This window comes from Mustela lutreola, chromosome 7 (assembly GCF_030435805.1).
Source record: "Mustela lutreola isolate mMusLut2 chromosome 7, mMusLut2.pri, whole genome shotgun sequence".
NCBI classification, from domain to species: Eukaryota; Metazoa; Chordata; class Mammalia; order Carnivora; family Mustelidae; genus Mustela; species Mustela lutreola.
The window spans coordinates 143,875,768-143,898,527 of NC_081296.1; the positions used below are offsets into that span (position 1 = coordinate 143,875,768).

General features: G+C 44.2%; 1 protein-coding gene across 4 annotated transcripts in view; it reads right to left on the reverse strand.

Annotated features, from left to right (window-relative positions):
• The window catches only part of DICER1 (dicer 1, ribonuclease III), a 69,902-nt gene that overhangs the window by 6,760 nt on the left and 40,382 nt on the right, over window positions 1-22,760 (reverse strand). For all 4 annotated transcript variants that reach the window (XM_059183022.1, XM_059183021.1, XM_059183020.1 and 1 more), the window contains 14 exons: window positions 21,354-21,596; window positions 20,653-20,807; window positions 17,912-18,044; window positions 17,086-17,161; window positions 16,127-16,266; window positions 14,070-14,249; window positions 13,611-13,824; window positions 13,259-13,412; window positions 12,161-12,343; window positions 11,566-11,671; window positions 10,995-11,170; window positions 9,342-10,125; window positions 5,135-5,290; window positions 1,188-2,073 (listed from right to left, as the gene is read on the reverse strand). In XM_059183022.1, coding sequence (XP_059039005.1) covers window positions 1,188-2,073; window positions 5,135-5,290; window positions 9,342-10,125; window positions 10,995-11,170; window positions 11,566-11,671; window positions 12,161-12,343; window positions 13,259-13,412; window positions 13,611-13,824; window positions 14,070-14,249; window positions 16,127-16,266; window positions 17,086-17,161; window positions 17,912-18,044; window positions 20,653-20,807; window positions 21,354-21,596 — 3,586 coding nt within the window. The remainder of the gene's footprint in view (window positions 1-1,187; window positions 2,074-5,134; window positions 5,291-9,341; window positions 10,126-10,994; window positions 11,171-11,565; window positions 11,672-12,160; window positions 12,344-13,258; window positions 13,413-13,610; window positions 13,825-14,069; window positions 14,250-16,126; window positions 16,267-17,085; window positions 17,162-17,911; window positions 18,045-20,652; window positions 20,808-21,353; window positions 21,597-22,760) is intronic.

Here is a 22,760-nt window from a genome sequence, read left to right on the forward strand (position 1 = left end):
ACCATGCCTTGCCACTCCTGGGTCACAGCAGCCACCCGCCCATTAAGTACCAGAAAACCCCCCTGCCCACATGAGCGAGACATGCTGACTGGACACCAACCACCGCCTGGGAAAGGAGAGCTGTGGCCGTGCGCAGACCTGGGCCAGCACGGGTCAGCTGGGCAGAAGGCACCCCAAGCCGCCAGCACCCCAGCTCCTCACCCAGCCAAGCAGAGCCAGTTCAGGCCAGGAGGCTGGAGCAGGGACAGCCAAAGTGGGGCGTCCCGGGACACCCAGAGCGCCAAGGCAGGGGCATCACTCAGCAGATGGCAGGAAGGAGAAACAAAGGGAAGCAGCGCCCTTCTAGCTACCAGGGAAGGCTACCAGCCCTTCTAGCCCAGAGCCAGACCGGTTTTCACGTTTCAGTTTTACGCTTTTCTGATCATCTTAACTTTTCTTATTTTCCTTACACACTCTATACTCTGCTTTGCTATTCTAGACTTGAGCACATACTACTCTGGTAGAGAAAAAAATAACCAGGCTTTTCGTAGACCGAAGCTGACTGCAATTCCCGGCCCCTCGTCTCCCTTCACATCTGCCGGACCGGCCGCTGCTACGTAAAGCAGGAGAGACCCTGCAGGACAACCCCTAGCGGAAGGCGGCAGCAGAGCTCAAGCCAGGGCACCCAAACCTTCCCCCGAAGCTTCTTTGAGCCCACGCACCTTTAGATTTAAAATGACCTTAAGAAAGGGGCCTTTTAGTTTGGGAAGAATGACAAAAAAATGTGGAAATACATCCAGAATATACGAAATCAAGAACCATAAACAGTGCTAAACAGGCATCAGAAAGTCTCCGGGGAAGGACAAAAATGGAAAAAGCACAACAAAGTAGGAAGGCCCCAATTTCTCTAAGCGTGTAGCACGTGAAACAACCTCCCTGCGCGCAGGTCCGGCGGCCGCAATGGCAGCGACGGGCGGCGAGGAGCCGGGCGTGCTCCCAGAGCAAGAGGGAAATAAAGCTGCCCTCGTTTTTCTCTTGCTCCCCGCGCCACTGGCCATCCAAAGCACCAAGTCTGCACACGCACGGGCGGCGCTCTTCCCCACGCACGCGCGCGCACACACACACACACACACACACAGGGCAGAAAGAGTGCAGTTAACACAAGCGCGCAGCTCCCGAGCAGCGGAGTTCGGCCGGGGGCTCCTTACCCGTGATGGTGTTGTAGTGGTAGGAGGCGTGGGTAAAAGCCTGTAGAAGGTAAGCCTTATTCTTGAATCTGTAGTTGATTTTCTTTTCGAAATTTTCGAAACCGGATATAAGGTGATTCAGTGTTTTATCTGCATCGGGGTGATCAAACATGCATCTCGGGGGGATCTTCAAACACCCATACTCCAGGTCTCTCAACACCGAGGAGCGGGAGCCGGCCGCAGAGGCAGGAGCACGGCTCCCTGAAAGGTTCTTTTGTTGGCTGCTGGAATTCTCCCGAGGCGGACCCACGGCCTTCTCCCGACCAGTCCTTCTAATCACCGGGAGCACCTTGAGCCCCAGCGAGCAGAGGAAAAGCTGAGCAGCGCGCTCGCCGCAGCTGGTTAAGTAGCAGCCCAGCAGGGCCTCCACGCAGTCCGCTATGCTCTTGTCCGCAATACACTGCTCGGTGTGCAAGTCGTACGAAATGGACTGCTTCCCCGTGTCAACACCGCAGTTTTCTTCGGATGGATTCCAGAACCCCACCACAAAGTCATCCTCTTCCACAGCTTTGCTAGGATCCAGGTAGCACATTGCATCCCAAGAGCTATAGTCAAAATCCTCGAAATCGGAGGAGAAGGGCATGCTACCCAAGGAGGCCTTTTTGGGCATTTTCCACTCGTAGGCAGAATCAGTGGTTGAAAAAGGAGAGAGAGAGATTTTCTTTACAAAAGCTCCTGATCCCATTAGCATGTTATCTATAAATCTGATATGTTCCTGATCGTACTCCAGGAAATCGTCTTCGTACTCGGCGTCCTCCTTTGGAGCTCTCCACATCAGAGCCTCCTCCTCCTCGTCCTCCTCGAAGTCCTCGTCCAGCTCGCCGTTAGCCGGCATGCAGTCTTTTGTCTGAAACGAGGAGTGGGGAAGGAGGGCAGACATAGCTGCTGTTTTTAAAAGGGTTTGAAACTCAATAAAAGCAAGGGTTATGGATAATTTCAAATGACAACCACAAATACTAAAAGGCAACTTTAAAATCATGGCCATTTGTTTTCAATTAACATAAAATAAGTTATTTAATCATATAAACAAAGTAAAACATGTTCTTTGAATGTTCATTTTCTAAGTTATAAAATGACCTTTCTCCCGTGTGAAGCTTTAAGTTAAGGATTTTTGAATATGGATATAAAGTTAAAATTAATGTCCACGCGGCAAAACTTCAGCTAAGAAGTCTTACTCCCGCACACACACAGTAAGAGCACTCACATGCTGATCACAGAGGTCTTCGATTTTGCTGACAAAGTTTTAAAATGTTTCAAAAAGATTTTCAAATTAATAAAATTAAATTCCAGATGCAGAAAAGCGTTATCTGGGCAATAAGAGTATAAATACAAAAAAGACAAATTACCTTAAAAATCTGTCGAATATTAAAAATAGACAATAGGGTTTCAAGCTGAAGGTTTGTCCCCACTTCAAATCAAAGTATACTTGCTACAATGTAAAACTAGATTGCTCTACTTGAAAACTAGTGATCACTGAACTAAGTTACAAATCTGGGAAATTATGCTTTCCCCTCCACTGTGCTACAGTAATCAGAGGAACAGATTATAGCATAACTGACAAAAAAAGAAGAAAATTTAGACTAACATGAAACACAACGATCCAATTTCTGTCAGAAGATCTTTGCTAATTCCAATTTCTTTGGCAAAAGCTTATTTGTGAATGACAACCTTAATAATGGGCTAGGATTCAGTAATGATGTAACTTTTTTGCAATGCAAAAAGATGCCAAATTTCTGTTGCACAAGAAATAAAAGAAAAAAAAAAACTTTATACTTTGGGGAGAAAAAGGCAGGAGGGTGTGCTTCAATTCTGATAGGGACAACTTTCCAGAGATTTCCTGACAAAAAAGTTTTCCAGCTTTGTCAAGTATTTTTAAAACACTGCAACATTTCATTTTAAGCCAGACCCAAAAGCATAGTCTATTTGTAAAGAAGAGCAGTGAACCAAGCCATGTCTCTGTAACTATGTACCTTTACGGGTTGGCTTGGTTTTTTTTTTTTTTTAAATGAAAAAATGTTTAGAAAACTTTTCCAAGAACATGAAAAGAGACTGCAGTGGCAGATCCCTAGGAACTATTTCCTGTTAAAAATCCTATACCTTCCCAGGGTAACATGAGATGTTTTGGACTACCGTTTGGTCCTTAACATTTAAAAAGGCAACTGGAATTAAAAAAAAAAAAAAAATCAGAGTGAATAATTTTTTAATAATAAAAAATATCCTTATATGTGTTCAGTAAGATGCTACCACAGTGTAAAATTGGCAGTACAGACACACACATGCACAAAAAAATAGGTTTTATCACAAATAAGCTATGTGATCTTGGACAAAGTTCTTTAATGCCTCTGGGTTTCAGTTTCTCTATCTGCAAAATAGCGGGATTCTACCTTACTAAATGGTCTCAGAAAAAAAGGAAAAAAAAAATACTGGCATAAAATTCTTTCCTCCTGTTCAAGCCCACTTTCAACCTGAGTTATTACCACTCAGGCATTCATATGCAAAGTTTCTCTTAAACCTATCTGCTGAGGAGTGAGTCAAGCAGAACAGGAATGCAAGCCCGCTCCTTCCCGTATCATGTAAGGGCCTACTTCAGTAAGTATAAACTACCAAGTGAAAATATGAATGGTATGTTTAATGTATTCCCCAAACCAAAGTGCCAGGCCATCTGAAAAGGAAAATAAGAGATTTCTATTATATTTTTTAAGTTCTTTTTTAATGCAAAGGACTTGTCAATGTCACTTTTATGCTAATTTTTTTAAAAAGCCAATTACATTATGAAACTACAAGGCAGAATAATTACTACTGGAATGCTTTTCATAAATATGCAATATTTTCTCTAAAGTCCTCAAAATCTATACACATCCCTCTAAGCTTCTACCTATTTCTAAGTTAATAGCAAATATAATTTTTCTAACCCAGCCTGCATTAATATATTCTCTTAATGCTTTTCTGGAGCAGTTCAATTTCTGTAAAACATCGAACACTGCATGAGTTAAAAATGTACTCCATAAAGGGGAAAAAATCAAAATCGGGGTGCAGAGCAGCAGACCTGGGTAAACTTGATACGGAGAACCAGCACAGGCATGTCAGGAAGAGGACACGAAAGCCTGTCTATTTAGAAAGCGTGACCTGTGAAAAGAAACCGTGTTCTCACTGTTGGCCTGAAGGAAAAATTAAGCAACAATGATCCAGTCTCTCACTGATGCAAAATAAATGTCCACAAAATGAAAGTGGCCTAGAGATCGCCTTTAGCTCTGGGAGTGGCGCTAGTGTTTCCCAGCCGCCCAGCTCCGGACAGACAGCTTTTCCAGCTCCAAGGGCCTCCGAGGTGCCCTCTGGTGGCCTTCCAGACAAGACAAAATGAAGATGCTGCACCTACAATCTGGCCTTCAGCCACTGGTAAGATTTAAACTATTTCCAGAAAACTACAACCTTTATGATTTACTTTCTTTTCTTTTCTTTTGTTTTAAAAAGTCACCGGAGAGGACCAAGTCCTAACCGAAAAAACCCTGACCTGTAAAGCAAGGCTTTACTGAAATTAATTATTTCACAGACTGGAGATCATGGTTCATTGAAAAGTCATTGAACAGAGCTAAGGATTGAGGGAGGATGAATTGTTTTATGTAATAATAAAATGAAATGTTACGGAGTTTTGCTTTTTTTTTTTTCCCGTTTGAGTCGTGACATCATATATAGTTCTGCCTCTGAAAATGATGATATAACTGACCCCCATCAAAATTACAACACTGTTTCTAAATTCAATGAAGAGACCATTTATTTAAAGGAATTGATTCAATATATCAAATACCTACTCCATTATAAATATACTACGGAAAGAGAACACAAAAATTAATAGCACAAAATTCTCCCTTTCACCAAAAGATAAATGCTTCCAGTTACCAAAAACTTACCATTTCATCTTTTTCCCATTTATCTGTGTTACTTTTGTCTTGGTTGACTACATAACCAGGAGGAAGCCAATTCACAGGGGGATCAAATATTGATACCACCATGCGGCTGGGCAGTCCCTTCTTTTTTCCAAGCCGATACAGATTACAGTTGCTGACCTTTAGCAGAAAAAATTTATAAGATACTTATCTGCAAATGACCACAGCTAAAATTTATACCAGGCAAATAAACATACTTGTAGCTAAACGTTCTTCATATTACTACAACTGGTCATCAATTACTCTCGATGGCAAATACTGTATTCGCATATTTTCTATATCCTTCAGTGTAGTCAGATGAGAATCTGATTTTCGAAGCAGATCAGAAAACACTGATATGCCAATTCCTCGTAAAGTCAGAACAAAGGGTGCATACAATTTAAAACTTCTGCAAACACAACGTGATGACAGCAAACGCAAAGTGCCACCTGGGACTGTGAGAACAGAAAAGAACCCACAGAACAACTCTAGATGTCACAACATTCTCAGTGAAATAAAGGGGGGGGAATGCCACAAACTCTAACTATAAAGTGGAAACTGGCACTGAAGAGAGCCAAGAGAATTTTACACTCCTAGACTCTAAGCCACAAATATCATTTTAATTATACTGTTTTCTCAAATATCATTCCTTTGTTTTGGATGGCACTTCCAAGATGTTTTTGTTCAACCATTTTAAAATAGCAAAAGGTATAGCTTCATTGCTTACCCCCTGGTCTGTTTTTCCTAAGGACTCCACGTCCTCTGTAGCTCAGTCAAATCGTACCTTCTCTATCCAGAACTATCTAGTAAAAACCTGGGAGTCAGGATCTAGAACTGTCGATCTCATTTGCATTTTCTATAAACTCGGTTCCTTTTTTCTTTATTATTATTTTATTTATTTATTTGATAGAGAGAGACACGGCGAGAAAGGGAACACAGCAGGGGGAGTGGGAGAGGGAGAAGCAGGCCTCCTGCTGAGCAGGGAGCTGATGCGGGGCTTGATCCCAGGACTCTGGGATCATGACCTGAGCCGAAGGCAGCTGCTTAAGGACTGAGCCACCCAGGCGCTCCGACTCGGTTCGTTTTTATGGAAGTACTTCATGAGCCCCATTTCTGGGGAACTTGATACCACTGAACAGGCACCCACCCCGGGAGGGGCACCTGGCCGGCCATCCCTGGGAGAATGGCGTCAGCAAGACCAAGGAGCAGGCCCTGCGGACCACACAGCTGGGAGGGGACAGGTGTCTGCACACGTCACCGTGTGCAGCATGCCGTCGGAAATGGAACAACTCAGATCAACGCCAGTATCCCTGTGCCTACGAGGAGACAGCATCACGGATGGCAGGAGAGGATGAAGATGGCCATCACAGTCAAGGTCAGACGGGGGGGGGGGTTGCGGCGGGGGTGCGGCGGGACAGGATGGGTCGGGAAGAGCTCAGCGCTCCTGAGCTGCAATGCCTCATGGGCAGAACTGGACAAGTGGCAGCGGGAAGAGCCCTGAGAGAGGAACGTAGTGGGGCTGTGCGTGCCTGCAGCCTGGATGCGGACCAGAGAGGGGCTCAGGCCTGGTCAGGACGCAGGACGTGTCCGGGGCGTGAGCACGTGGAGAAGGCCGTCCTCCAAGACCAGGCTCAGGGAACAGCAATGACTCCTATAGGACTTAAGGAGTCAAGGCTTTCCCCGCAGACGAACAGATGAAATTTCTGAAATGTACGCGAATTTCTGTTACGTAACAGAGGGCACTGCTGCTTCCTACTCATCCTCAGTCTCTGACCTTCCCTTCCTGCTGTTGGGCTGGCAGGAAGGGGGCTACCAAAGATGGCGAAAGTTCCCGCCACAAGACCTGAGCTCGGACAGGAGAACAAAGGCCCAAGCAGGAATCTGAGACCCCCGCCCCGGGCTCCTGTGGACCAATGGGATCCCGATGAGCAGGCGGGATATCCAAATAAGGGAAACTTCCAAAAGACCCCTGAGCTTCCTCCGAGACCCCTTAAAAGCCCCCTCCTCCCTGCCTTGGGTGCGACTTCCGCCACTCTGCTTTCCAGAGTGGCGGAACCTCGCCCGAGGGTGCCCACCTCCTCCCGGCGCAACTTTCCTGGCTCCCCTTCTCCTGAGCCCTGAAACTTCGCTGGAGAGCGTTTTTAATAAATCTTGCCTTGCACCCACTTTGCCTGGTGTTGTGTTTATCTCGCCGGAAAAAAACCTTACACCTGCAACCAGATGATGATCACTCTTACGAAGACTGTTCCCCCAAACCGGACCTCAGTCCTAAATTCCAAGTTACCCGAACATCTCACTCAATATTCCACTTCACGTTCCATGAGGTCTGAAAAACCCCACACCTGACCCTTATTCGCACACTTGTGCCTCTGTCACCACGAGCGCCGCCGTCACCCCCAGTTCCCCAGCTTACACACGGCCACCCTGGCAGGTGTCTCGGCCCCTAATCACACCGACAGGCAGCGAGAAGGGTGGCGAAGGGTACCGGCTCTCGCCTCCAACACCTCCCCGACGCTCTGGTTAGGCAGGTGACCTTATATAAATAATTTAACTCTCTAAACTAATAAACTTTCCCCTCTGCAAAATGGGGACACATTATCTACCCCTTGGGGGTTCGCTGAGAAGCAAGGGCTGTAAATGCTCAGGCTGGTGTCTGGCTTTGCAGAGGGACTTCAGAGGTGCGGGAGACTGATGTGGGACGCAGGGGAGAGTGACGGTGTAGAGTGAGGTCTCTAAAGCCAGACCGTCTGGGCTCCGACACATCGTGCCAGGTGACCTCGGGCAAGCTGACATCTCCTGCACCAGTACCCTCCTCCGTGAGCCAGGACTACTATAAGTATACGCAACTGTAAGTAAGATTACAAACTACAGAACTAAATTAGGCGATTAATGTACGTGAGGTGGCGAGAGTGCTGTCTGCCTAAAGGAAGCACTTAGCTGAGCTACAACTCCTCTTCCCCTGACCTCCTACTCACCTCGGCCCTCTCCTCTCTGCCACAGTTCTGGAACTATCCCATTCTCTGCAGGCTTAGACGTCTTCAAAGGCCCAACGGATTGCTCAGCTCGGTTTGGTTTTGCTTTTCCACTCAGGCTGCACGCCGCTCCCAGAGCCATCCTCTAGAGCTACCAGCTCGTGGGCATGAAGAGTCCCTTAGGGGGCGCCCGGCTGGCTCAGGCAGCTGAGCACCAGGCTCCTGATTTCGGCTCAGGGTGTGATCTCAGGGTCATGAGATCGAGCCCTGCGCTGGGCTTAGCACTGGGCAGGGAGCCTGCTGGGCATTCTCTCCCACCCTCCCCCCACCGCTCTGTCTAATAAAAGAAAAAAGTCCCTGGTGCAACATTCAACATGGGTGCCAACTCCTTCGCCCAGCACTGAAGGCCGTCCCCAGCAAAGCGCCGCCCGCCATCTCAGTCTCGCCTCAGGCGCTTCCAGTCTACTCCCTGAGGGCGGACGCGCTCTGCCGGTCCTTCACTGTGCTCACACACCACGAGTGCACCTCTTCCATGAACGCCTTCTGATCACAAGCGACAGTCCTTCCTTCTGAGAGTTTAGGGCAGTTAACAGCTTTAGAAGCTATTTGTCAAGCAGGTACACGGGCACCTGTGCCACCTCTCTCCGCATCGGGTGAGCATTCTAACTTTGTGGCGCGTCCTCCTTAAACCTGAACCCGCGCTGGTTTCGGAACACACCCTTCCTCCGGGCTCTCAACCACCTGCTCGGAGCTCCGGCCACACGGGCTCCGGCCACACGGCCTTGACCGTGCAGAGTCACCAAGCTAGGGGAGGACGACTCTTTCCCTTCCTCATGCTCCAAAGCCTTGAAGATGGGCTCTTCCACGCAAGACCCGTGTTTCATCCACGCCTGCACGCCCCGTGAGCCGAGACGGCACTGTCCCGAGTAAATGGTGAACTGGATGAAATTAAACACGAGCTGCCGGAGTGACCATGCCATGCATCTCCTTACGCCCCGCTCAGGATCCAGGCAGCACACACATTCTCCCAAACCGTCCTGGTGGACCTGGATTCCTACCAGTAAGCCACACGCAGATCAGCTAATGCCCACCCAAAACCCAAGTGCTGCAGCAGTGAGAACCACACAATCCCTCATCCTCTAGAACCACTCGACACCAGAAGCCACTCGTAGGCAGCTGACCCGTTGCTCGAATTGCCCCAGATAAAAACAGCCTCTTACCTTTTTGCTTCTCATGTATGAAAGGCGGCCCTCGTGAGCATCAGGGTAAGTGCAAAAGAGATACGTGGTGATGGCGTGCTTTAAAAAGGAGTCACCGAGCATTTCAAGCCGCTCCAGGTTAAATCCATCACTAGCATTGGAAAGGGTCAAAGCCTGCAGAATAAGTCCAGGATTGGGGCCAAGAGTCCTCGAGGAGTACCCAGGACACAGGCTCTGCTCGGAGCCCATCCTGTCCTTGAGCGCTCGAACAGCTTCGGTAGTACCAGGCATCACGGCCGTCGTGGGACTTCCATCTGAGGTAGATTTGTGAGCATTTCCATCAAGGTATTTATTACTCAGTAGAGTACATTCATCGCTGGGCTTGGGCTGGTTCTCGTAATTGTATAAATTCTGAATGGGATATGAGGTAGTTGGTTGTACAGGTATTTCCTGCTTGTAGTAATTCAGCTGATTTCCTTGGCAAAAGTCTCTGTTAGCTAAATCATAACTGCCGTTGGCAAGATTTTTATTGTAAGAAAGACCATTAATTGCTGTAAGATCTGTTGAAACTTCAATTTGGAGCTTACCAGGTGACTCACTGAATACCGTCCTGCAGTTCACAGACATTTGGTCATGATTTTCTAGAGAGGAGGTTCTATTAGCACCTTGACGTGCAGCATATTCAGGGACTACAATTGTGCTGTGCTTACAGTAATTATCACTTTCAGCTGAAGAGGAGTTAGCAATTGAGATGAAAGATTTGCTGTCAATAGATTTTTTCCACCCGAAGTCTAGGTTAGGGTATCTGCAAAGACATTTTTACGACTCCGTCAGATCCTTCAGAAGGGCTAGGCTTAGAGCGAGAACAATATGCAGATGACAAATATATCAAGTAAAGATCGCTAGAAATCAGCTCCACTTCAAAAGAGAACCAAGTCTCCAAGACAGACACCAGAAGTCCTGGACTTCTGCGGTGCCCATCAGGGAGGGGCACGGGGCTTGCCGGGCTGCTATCCCAGGCCCTCCAGCTAACCAGATGCTCATTTCCAGAATGCCTCTCTGTGCCCTGGCTTCCCGCACTTGGAAGAGGGGCTAACAACCCCTACCTCCTAGGTTGTCCTAAGTGATTAAGTGACCTCATAAAGGCTCTGGCATTTAAACCAGTGTAGGACACTGTACTAAGTATTCGACAAACGCAGTTGTGACTTGTACTAGTCTATTTTCACGTTCCTTAATCCCTAGAACCATCTTGGTCTTGACTACTGGATAACCCAAATTAATCAGAGTGGGTAAGCCAGTACTTTCCTGTTGATGCAGCCACTTTCCTAGCGGGAAGAAAGTGAAAAAGACAAAGAACATATTGAGGCAAGTGCCATTTAATATATGTTTATAAAAGAGGAAGCAGCCCTAAAAGATCAGCGTGGTTACAAAGAACTGCTTCCGTTTTCACTCTGACTGGCATGCCTGGAGGAGGAGAGACCCCCTCCCCTTCTGTGACTTTACAAGGACACAGGAGTCAAAGGATGTGTTTATTGCACATATGAGACATCTGTGCTTTTCTTCTTAACCTTTTAAGAATTATTTTATATAAAATTAAAACTTGAACTGAATTCAGTTCTTTTGCAAATAGGATTTCATGACCCACGTTCTTGCCAGCTACCGGCTCAGGCATACCTAAAATCCACGGGAAGTGATCGGACTCCCACACCAGCATCGCTGGCCGTCTGGGCTCTAAGCTCCTCTGCGGTCAAAAGGCAGTGAAGGCGATAGAGTATACTAGGGAGACAGACTGCTTTTCTCCACAGTGACGCTGGAATCGGATGGATAGCACAGAGCTCTGGAACCAGTATCTTTGAATAAGGAAAAATGTGGGTAAATATAAAGCAAACACACAAAAGAATAAAAGATTAAACTTAAGGTCATTTTCACTAATCGGATAAAGACAAAAATCATAAACACTAGTAAAAATGTAATTTTTAAAAATAATCCTTTAAGACCAAATGGGATTTCTAGGATTTACAAGGACAAAATGGATCAATGAACCAAGTATAAAAGCAAACCTCTCACACTTCTACCAGAAAGACATTCAAATACAAGTTAACACACAGTATTACCTAAAACATAACACCACGCAAGGGCTGGGAAACTTACAAAAAATTCATATGTCACTCAGTTCACTTGATAATATAAAAGCCAAACTTATCCTTCAACATATTAAATTATCAAGTAACAATGAGCACATTACCTGTTTATTCTGCAGACTTTCCCACTTGGCTTTTCTCTTTTCAGCACTGCTCAGAGGAAGAGCTTTCCCCTTCTGATTCAAATGGCGTGGTGTCAAAAGATTAAGTCTGTAAGAATTTCAAAATATTTTATCAAACAAAAATAAAAGGGGTGCCTGGGTGGCTGAGTTGATTAAGCGTCTGCCTTCGGCTCAGGTCATGATCCCAGGGTCATGGGATCGAGCCCCATATCGGGCTCCCTGCTTGGCAGGAAGCCTGCTTCTTCTCCCAACTCCCCCTGCTTGTGTTCCTTCAATCACTGTCTCTCTCTCTCTCTCTCTCTCTGCAAATAAATTAAATAAATAAAATCTTAAAAAACAATAATAATCAATCAATTGATAAAATACAAGCAAGTCCCTGCTTCACAGTGGTTCCACCCCTTCAGTGTGCGGACTCTGGACCCCACACTGGGCAGTCTTGCATGTGAAGGGTCAGTCTCCCGATTTGAGAGAGTCTGTAGGTGGGGTTGTGGGGACAGCGAACCTGTACATCTGTCTACTGACCTCTACAAATAATGCCTCGCACGAGATTTCAGATGTCCTTTCTGAAACCCCCTACCTTGAAGATGTGTGGTCCACATCCAGCAGTGGCTGGTTGAGATTGGTCAGGTCAAGGTTGTACTTTGTTTTATAATATTCTGCGAAAGTTTCATACTCAGGGGAAGGAAATTTACTCAGTGGGGTAAGATCAGTGTACACATCAGCTACATAAAATCGATGAGGCTGATCAAAATTACGGTATCTACAAAAGAAAAACAATACACTTAGAGACAACTATTCTCAACAAATGTTTTTCTTATGAAAATGCAAATTATGAGTAAATTTGAAGGCTAAAAATAAGTAACTGAAAATTTCAATTCTAAATATTTCAAGTGGGTATAAGACATTTATAGTAAGTGAATACAGATGCTCTACTCTACTATTAACCACGTTCTAAATATCTGTGCTTCGCCAACACATTAATGCTAAACAGCACCTTTAAATCTCTCTTCATTTCACCACTACGCACAGGGTGGAAAACTGTCAATACCCCACCAACTGAGCAGGTACCCTGCATTCCTTATATGCTACATGTGAAAGGCACCAGCCGCACACACACACTGAGACCCCACTTCCGGTGTTCATAGTTTGATGATAGCTAACATTTAAAATACGGTTTTAACAAAGAAGAAAAAACATCAAAAAGACTAAACTACAGCCAGCACTCTAATTATGAAAAGTTCCTGTATTTAAATTTATTGCTCAAAAAGTATATTCCCTTAATTTTTACAAAATAAGAAAAAAACTATTCTGACTTACTACTTCATTGCACTTAATACCATCCATTATTCTTTATAAAAAGTTTAGGAAGCTATTATTTACAATGAAATCCTTTAAGACTTTGGGGATTAAGAGAATGAAGATGTTCAGAAAGTCTTTCGACATCACTTAGATGATCCGAGCTTCCCCAGGTGAAACCCCTCCGCCAACGTTGCTCCTTCCAGGTGTTGTTTTGTACAAGAGGAGGTCAACCAGGGAGGACAGGCCCACCAGGAAGAGACACCTAAACTTCCTACTAGTGACCTCAATGCTAGAGCCCAGTGATGTTTCCACGCGAACAAGGGAATCTCCTGAAATGAAATACCACCACCCCTTTGCTTTCCTCTTAAACACCTACCTTGGAATGATAACTGCATCCTGGTAATCTTCTAATTTAAAAACAAAGGGTGTTTCTTTTGAATACTTTGTACTGGGAATGCCTATGCGAGCTTCAGACTTCTCAATATCTTCCATGAATTTAAAGTCAATGTCCAAAGTGCTGGAGTCATTCACTTAGGGAAGGAAAAGACTAGCTTATTAAAATGTACTACAGAGAAGATTCTTACTTACACCCTCTATTCATGGATGTGCCTAAGGCAGAGCTGTCTCTTGTAAGAGAGTTCTCTGGCATCCACAATGAACTAATGGTAAGCAGACTCCCCTTACTGAGCTAGTCTCAGCGAACACCTCAGAGTCCGGGCCCTGCTTACCAACATTAAGAGGTAGAACACAGTATGCCGAATCAGCGTCTGTGGGTTTAAATTCTAGTGCAGGTTTTTCAAGCCGAAGAATATGTGAGAATATATACTGGTGAAGTCTTGTAATCAACTCAAGCATTTGTAGAGACAACGTGAAGCCAGACTTCTTCAGCTCAATGGATATGGTCACCTCTCCAGAGCGTGTGTACACAGGAAAGTGCGGGATCTTAGCAAAAACAAAACAGAGCATCCCCAAAAGTTAACAGGTATTTTACCCCGTTATAAATATTTAACCTCAGAGGAGGAATGACACTTTCAATCTAGAAAACAGAAGGGACACCTTGACTTTAAAATACTAAGTGTTCTGAGATAACAAAAAGTAGTTAGTTACTCATAAATAGCTGTTCCCTTCTTTTAAAACAGAACAAAATCAAAAAGGTATTTTTATGGGAGTCATAAGGAGCTGACTACCTGAGGTATGGGTTTGGCTGTCAGTATTCCAAAACATCTGGTGGTATCTTCAGGGGGATAGAGCTTCCGCCTTCTGAAGTTGAGTTCATCCGGCAAGGGCGTCGTCAGAACCATTCCTATCACATACAGGTAACAGGGCTGATCGGGTTTGGGATAGCTATCCCTCAGACATTCTGGAATCTAGAATCGGAAAGAAAACCTAAGCATCAAGATCACGGGTAACAGCCTCTTTTCCAGATACTGGCAAGAAAACAAATTTCTTCCTAGCTTCACTAAAAGCTGATGAGAAAAAGGTAAGAAAATACACAGGGAGAAGCCCTTCTCACCTTGGGCAGCAAGGTGGCCTGGGGTCACCTACCTCATTATGCACTGTTGACTAGATAACGAATACCAAATTATATAAAACAATCAAATCCCGCAAGGTCTCGTCTTAGAAACAGTATTCATTTGAGTTATTTCTTTTGATTAGAGAATTCTTTTTCTCCCTTGGGATTTTTAGACTCTTAACACTGTAGAGTATCAGAAACAAATGCAAAATTTAAAAGTCCTACATGAGGGGTGCCTGGGTGGCTCAGTGGGTTAAGCCGCTGCCTTCGGCTCAGGTCATGATCTCAGGGTCCTGGGATCGAGCCCCACATCGGGCTCTCTGCTCAGCAGGGAGCCTGCTTCCCTTCCTCTCTCTCTGCCTGCCTCTCTGCCTACTTGTGATCTCTCGCTGTCAAATAAATAAATAAAATCTTTAAAAAAAAAAAAAAAAGTCCTACATGATTAGACAAAGATAACCTTGATTAACTTCCGATATACTGAGCGTCCTCCCAACTTTTTCCTACATGTAAATGCAGATAAACAGATACACTAGTGTTTTTTCTGTTACCTTTGGAACGGCACAATAAAGACTGTCATCACCCGACCTTTCTCTCCAGTCGCTACAAAGAGAATATCTTTCCTCTCTGTATCATTTTTAATGGCTATCTAATTATATGAGTAAACTATAATTTAATGAATCTGAGATTCTTTCTTAAATTTTAATACTCGTACAACCCCACGCAGGGGAGTCGTGCGGTTTCTGAGGCTCAGGGACATTAGGGGTTGCATGCATAGTTAGAAGGCACAGAAACACTGCCGAGGAGACAGTTATAGTGACAGGATATCAGAGAATCCAGAATGTATCTGTAATTAAAACACTTTATTATTAATGACGATGTGCACCACATGAAACGAGTCCAGTGGTCTCTGGAGTAAATGTTAGAGTAGGAAAGCTGGGAAACAAGCATTTCAGGCAACAGGTCACATTCTTCATTCTTAAAAGAATGACATGATTCTGAATCTTGAAAATGCTCAAGTGAAAACTTTTTTAGAAGTAGTAACTCAATGCAATTGCAAAAATAAAACAAAAGAACCACACTTTTAGGCTGCTAAGATTTTTGCTTTTGTTTGCAATTCTTATGGGGAACAAATATTAGCAGATATTTTTAAAGTAAGTCCTTCAATCCAGCATGGCTCTAACTAGAAGTCGGATTCTGGGACGTCACAGTGTATGAACCCCGCCAGGAAGCCACAGATGCAGGCAGACGCCATGTGCGGGCAGGTCACAGCCCAGCTCCTGACAAAGTGTTGCTGTCCCCACGCTCATCCTAGCCGGGCTCCCCACACATGCAGCGGGCACCCTTTCACGCGCCTATTTTATCCTGCGAATCCCCTTCTTTCTCAGCCCTAAACATGAGTAAAGCAAAAACCTTACCACTGAAGTAAACGAAACAAAAACTATCTCTTTAAAAGAAACACTCATTCTGGATCGAATCCTTCTCAAAGGAGTCCACACTCCTTTTGAGAAGAAAAACGAAAGCAGTGTCCTAAGTGGGCAAGTGCCCACAGTGCAGGTGGGAAGGAGGGGCTGACTGGTCTGAGAGAAGCTGTCAGGGGAGGAAGTGAGCAGAGATCCCAAGTGGGCCAAATTACAGGGTCAGGGAAGGCAAGCAGAAGAATGTCGATTTGATGTGGCAGGAAATAAAAAGTCAGAAAGGCTAGATTTGTATTCGGTTCTAACCAATACTAACTGCTTTTGGGTAGCACTGTCTTCGTTTTGTAGAACCTGGTCTTCCTGGAACACTGGTCTCTTCTTCATCATGTAAATCAAGCTCTTCCTCATATTTAACAGTTTCTTTCCCAACTGGCATCAAATGGTCATCCAGTTCACCTAAGAAATGTAAACACAATGAACACAAACAATCCAGATGTTGCCTCTCCACGAAAGAATCCAGAGCAGTAGTATTAGAAAGCAACTAGAAAGGTAACGAAATCTAAAGCATCTGTACTTTTTGTGACACAAACTGATCGGACATGATGTGTCAGACAGTCCACTTAGGCATTCATATATTCAGCGAGCAAGGCCTCGAGTTCTAAGAGGCAAACATGGCATCTACACAAGGCACAGCACAGGGAGCGGAGTGTAGGGTACAGGGCCAGCACTCTGTGCCAACGGAGGCAGGGCGGGGTGGGGGGAGCTGCACATCTGGTGAGCAGAGCAGCCCATGGAGACTCAATGCAATCACTGAGTGGGACACCTGGAGCCAATGTACATTGTGTGTCAACTCTAGTTCAATAATACTGAAATAAAAATAGCACATAGCCACTGTTTCACAAAGTCTATGGAAAACGAGGCTTCCCATTAAAAAAAAAAAAGAGGAATCTGTAAACTAATTTGAGAGACTGACCCATTGAAACACAAGTGTCCATAATTCAGCAGTGACAAGAAGACTTCTCTGTATTGACAAGGAGTCAGGAAGGGGAACAAATACAGCACAGCCGTCTGCAGCAAGCTGCGGCCATCAGGAAGCTGGCCCATCAGAGGACCTTCAGGTGACATCAGATCTCCACCCATCTTCACCACCACCCAGTGAGAGCAACAAGGTCAGAACGCTACAAAATCCTCAGAGAACGATCAAGTCCTTGACATGCTTTTGTCTGACAATGTTTTCAACTTTATTATGTGCATGTGCTTTTCAAATGCTCTTACCAATTTTGTGCAGTTTTTCACAGCAGATGAGAGCTACAACTCTTTCAGCCAATCGGATACAACTCATTGGTGGACCCTGAAAGTAACAAAAAACATTTCCACTGTACATGCGCGTAGCCATCTATCATTAACACACAAAACTTCTATGAAACCAGAATCTTTAAAGCCAAACTTTTTATGAGAGCAAAGTGGTTTATTTTGAAAAATGCCAGCAAGTTTGTCAAAATCCTAATCTCCAGAGTTGAAACAGCCATTTTTAAAAGTCCTGCCCAGTATAACCTAGATAAGTTATAACGAAGATTTGACGATTTTAATGTATTTACATTTCAGTAAGATTTTAATGTAGCTTATTTTCACTAACCTACAAATATGAAAAAAAAAAAAGCAAAGAGATATCAAAACATGGCTGTACCATACACGTTAACAGCACTGACAACTTTTCATGTGCAACAGAAATTAGTCACCTCAGGATATCTGGAAATCAGTCCTGGGACCAAGGACAGCAGTCACACAAAGGCAGATTTTTGAGTGAACAACAAAACGGCTAGAGAAGCCCAAATATATTTAATACATTCTGTCCCTCAAGTGTCTAAGCCACAGCTGAATGTTGGTATTGGTAAGATCCTAGAGGGGACTTCTATTTATCTACTCGGACAGTCTACTGAAGGTCTGGACATGTCGCTGACCACAAGAGACTTACAAACCTATGCTTAAGAACAGATTTAAAGCTAAATTTCCCTGTAACTTGCGCTGGCGTAGAGAAGCTGAAAAACAATCCATTAATGACATACTTGAAAAGCACAATCATTTCTTTTTCTAAACTTACAACAATGGAGGCTCGGAGAGGTGAGTTAATTGGCAGATAAAGAGTTGAATAAAATGTACCATCAGGCAACTCTCGGGTTCTACATTTAGGAGCTAGATGAGTGAACGGGTCACTTGGTAATCTAGCACAGTATCTGTGAAGAAAAAGAAATGCTGATGCTAAATCTACACCTGGGAAATGGAGGAAAAATTCTGTATCGACATTCACAGCCTCAAGTTTGATTTCGCACGTCCCTCTTCCCCGCTACTGGATTGGCATTTATACGTGAAGCTTGGGCTCCACCGCTCTGAACTTGGAATAAGATGGAATAGTGCTGTCCAACAGAATCCTCGGCAGTGGTGTTCTGTGTCTACACTGTCCAACGGGCCAGCCACTGAGCACCTGACATGTGGTGAGACAGCTAGGAAACTAATTTTTAAATTTTATTTAATTTTAATTAAAATTACAACTTGAATTTCAATAGATATATGTCCAATGAAACCACAGAATACAAAAAATACGGTTCAGAATCCATTGAAAGAGAACACGCTGCTAGTCTTTGTTCCTTAATATCGGATACGCACCACAAACTCTCAGGGCCTGTGCAAGGAAGACGTCAGAAGAGGCTGGAAGGACAGCCCAGTATCGACACGACGGAAGGACAGCCCAGTATTGACACGACGGAAGGCAGGAGAGCAAGAAGACCACCCCCGCTGCCCACCACTCCCCCACAGCAGCAGCAGGCGAGTGTTACAGGGCAGGGAGCTAGCGAGCTTCAAGGATGCGGAGACTGAGCAAGAAGGTGCTGGGACAGGAAGGTCATCGATGGGGGCAGGACGCGTACATGGAAGGCACTGGAATGAGCAGCCGCCCCGTAAGGTCACAGCCTGTGCAGTAAGGGCACCCAAACACAGTAGCAGCCCTGCAGAGTAGGACACTGGCTGGATTCAGGGAGATTGGACATAAAAGTAGCAATTCTGAGGACAATGGGAGTCCAATCCCTTACTACTAAAGAAGTCAGAAATAAAGATGGAAGAGAGGAAAGCTAGAGTGAACCCTGTGGTGTGACAGGAAAAGTGAAGGGAACACCATGTAGGTAGTCAGACAGAGAATAACTGCGCACATGAATACACACGCGCACACACACAATCACACAAATGTCGCTTCTAGCTCTAAGGAGCCAGGCAGCAGCAACACTCCAGGGGCAATAAGCACACCCAGCACTGAGCGCCCAGATTCTGGTCTCTAAACACCAGTTGGCTGCCACTGAAAGAAACAAGAACCTTTTGAAGAAAGAGCCAATATTGAGGTGGGCATGGAAAAGAGAAGTTGAGGCTAAGAATCTTAGCACACCACAAAACAGGGAAGTAACAAAGAGCGATGGTGACGTACAAAGACTCGTCTGAAGGGACTCCCATTGGCCAAATGTGAGATCATTTTAACATCAAAATAAATAATAAAAGACAGTAACCAAACTACAACCCATTGAATAAAACAGAACTCCATCAGCTCCTATTAGATTAAAAAAACAAAGGGAATAACTAAGTGGAGAAAAGAGAAAGCTGTTTGTTCCAGCAGAATGCCAACAAACAGAAACAATAACAGAATTAGATCACCTCTCTGCAGACGCCACAGCAATAATCAACTCAAGGGAGAATTATCAATGGATACTTAAGCTAATGGGTGAAACCTGGAAGAGGAATAGATTTTATACTGTCTCAAACTATCTCCCCAAGAAATATGCACTGGTTATGAATGGAGCAAAGGCAACTTTACAGCGGAGAAAGCTGGCAGGCCTTTCCTAAGTGATCAGAGCCACCCCCGTGAGTAAGAGCTCCAAGTGACATCAGTGCCCCTGGGAGGACGGGATGAAGAACAAAGCATCACTTATGTGAGGAGCCGGCCCCAGGGCACACCCTGGGGCTAATTATCAGAGAATATCAGATAAAGCCAAACCAAGAGGCAGACTACAAAATGACTGGCCTATAATCTTTAAAAGTTGCAAGGTCATTCAGGTCAGGGAAAGACAAGAATGGTTCCAGGTTGAAGGAGACTAGAGAGATGAGAAAAACTCATACAGCCCTTGATCCTGGCTTGGATCCTTTCCCCACAAAAAGGCCTTCTCATGAAACTTCAGGTTCAGGGGTAAATGGGAGCTCGCAGCAGTATTCCTGCAGCACTTTAAAGCTTGCAATTGTTTCAAAGTAAAAAGTTAAACAGAAAAATCTCATGTCAGTTGCTCCTTTATTTCGCCTCCACACAATACTTATCCTGATACATAATCTAGGTATGTATGTGCTTTTCTCAGTTCTTGGAAATGTTTATTACCAATTCAGGACAAAGTAAATTAGAACATAATTAAAAATGCGAGTTAATTTGTCATAATCTTATATCCTAGCCAATGGAAAACTCAACATCCCTTAACACTCATGGCACAAAACAACAGATTTCAGAATAAAAAAATTAGCAAGCACTAGAAAATTAAGTAAAATCTCATTGAAATTAAGCATGCCTTCGTTAAGTCAGCCTTGTCCACAAAAACTAAACATTTATCACTGCACAATACTGTTTTTGCCTTCTGATCAAAAAGTAGAATGAATGGAAAAAAGCAACTTCTTTTCTTTCTCTCAACAAAACAGTACGAGCCATAAACAGAAAGACTGGAGAATATTCGCAAAAGGTAAACACTGTAATACTCACAGATTTAGACTTAAATCCTGTAATACTCCTAGGTTTTCCATGCAAATGGTTTCAAATCCTACCTATTGATGTGTCCAATAGCCGTGTTGATTGTGACTCGTGGACCACCATCATCAGGCCTCAACACGTACGGTGGGAACACATCATCATCATCTACCACAGGTTCAATGTCAGTCTCTCCAGTGTCAACTGACTTGGAACACTTGTTTCTCAAGATCTGAGTATCAAAGAAACAGGTATTATGATGAGAACGAGTATTCTCTTTGCCGTATGTCAGGAGTCTGCCTCTGTACCTACAGAAAAAGCTCCCCTGACACAACAGCTCTCTCTCCTAAAAACACTTCAATAAGTCACCCGATGCAGAAACTCCCTCCCTAAGTAGTCTCCCCAGGTTCAATCACGTGGAGACACTTGCTGTATGCGCACATGGTCTGCACAGTACTGTACCTACACGCACACCCGCATGCACACACACACACACAGGGAGGGGCTCTATCATCATGCTCCAGTCACTCCACAACTTCATCACTCAACTGACTACACCGTCCACGCTACAGGGACACTCTCAGGCCTCTCCCCCCATAATCCATCTGACCATTTTCACTGTGAGCTTTCAAACACTTTCTAGAACTACTTGATGTTCTCATAATGTACACACTGCACACCCCTGCTGAGACTACTCTCTGTAGATAAAGCTGTTTTTATCTATTTCCAGGCACATAAAAAATGACTCAGAGATATCCTATTGACTTTTGGATCTTACCTTTTCAATAGCTTTGTATGTTTTCAGGTCTTCTTCAAAACTTTTTATTTTGTCTGTATCCGCTAACATTATATAATTAGAGATCGGTGCCCTTGCTCTTCCCTTAGATTGAACATAGGATCGATACTCTGTGGGCAAATCAAATCGAACCACCAAGTTGCACTTCGGTATATCAACACCCTCTTCCACAATACTTGTTGCAATGAGGAGGTTGGTCTCATGTGCTCGAAATTTCCTAAGGACCTGAAAAAAGTCCACCAAGAAAAGCAATTCTAAGAAATTTCCAAAGCAACACTGTAGTAGAAGTAAGTGACAACTGTCTTTTTTTTTTTTTTTTTCAAGATTTTATTTATTTGCCTGTCAGAAATAGGTATGAACAGGGAGAGCTGCAAGCAGAGGGAGAAGCAGACTTCCCGCTGAGCAGGGAGCCTAATGGCAGACTTGATCCCAGGCCCCTGGAATCATGACCTGAGCCGAAGGCAGATGCCTAACCGACTGAGCCACCCAGGTGCCCCACGACTGTCATTTCTGACACATACTCTGGGTACACTAAATCTTTCGGTCCAGGCTAAGGAAGATGATGACACCACACAAAACTCAAGATGCATGAACACATGGGCAAAGAGACTCTTCTCTGATTTAATGACAGTTTCCAACTAAATAGGACTTGAAAAATCAAAGTGACTTTCTACCATACAGAAGTATGTACAAATCACAGCAAGCCTTCGGGTTGAAGAGGTTGGCTTCTTCAAGGGCCACAGGAAATCTAACCAACAAAGTGACCAAATGAATCCACTTCTGGAGTCATGTTGACACTGTGACTCTCCGTGGTAGCGTCTTATGTTTGTGAGACTGTGCCAAGAGCCCTCCAAAGAGGTCAGAACCCTTTCACTAAAATCCCTAAAATGCTTGTAACTTAAAAATTACAAGTAAGGCATTACCTATTTTCTGGCATCTTGGGACATTTTTCAACTTAAAGAATCAAAACTACTGATTAAACAGTAAAGTGGAAATTTTTTTCATATTAAATCTAAAATAACATCATTTCTCAATCCAGGATAAGTAAAGTAAGTTGGCTTCTAAAACAGATCTATCACACTGGTGGGCTATTGGACTCCCCAAACTTGGAATATTATCAAAAAGCTAGGACACACAAAATGAGCCTCAATGTGAATTATTCTACCTCTAAGTTAAATAACAAACTTCAAATAGAAAGTTTTTGTTTGCCAGCCAGAACACTGTATTAGGTTTCACGTCTTTACTATGCTGTCTCCTATATTAAAATCTTAAAATGCATGAAAAAAATTAAGCCAGAATCTTAAACATATTCAACCAAGGCAGGACTTTCAGTAGAAAACAAAACACTTTCTAGGGGAAAAAAAACATCATTTTGTTGCTCACTCACAT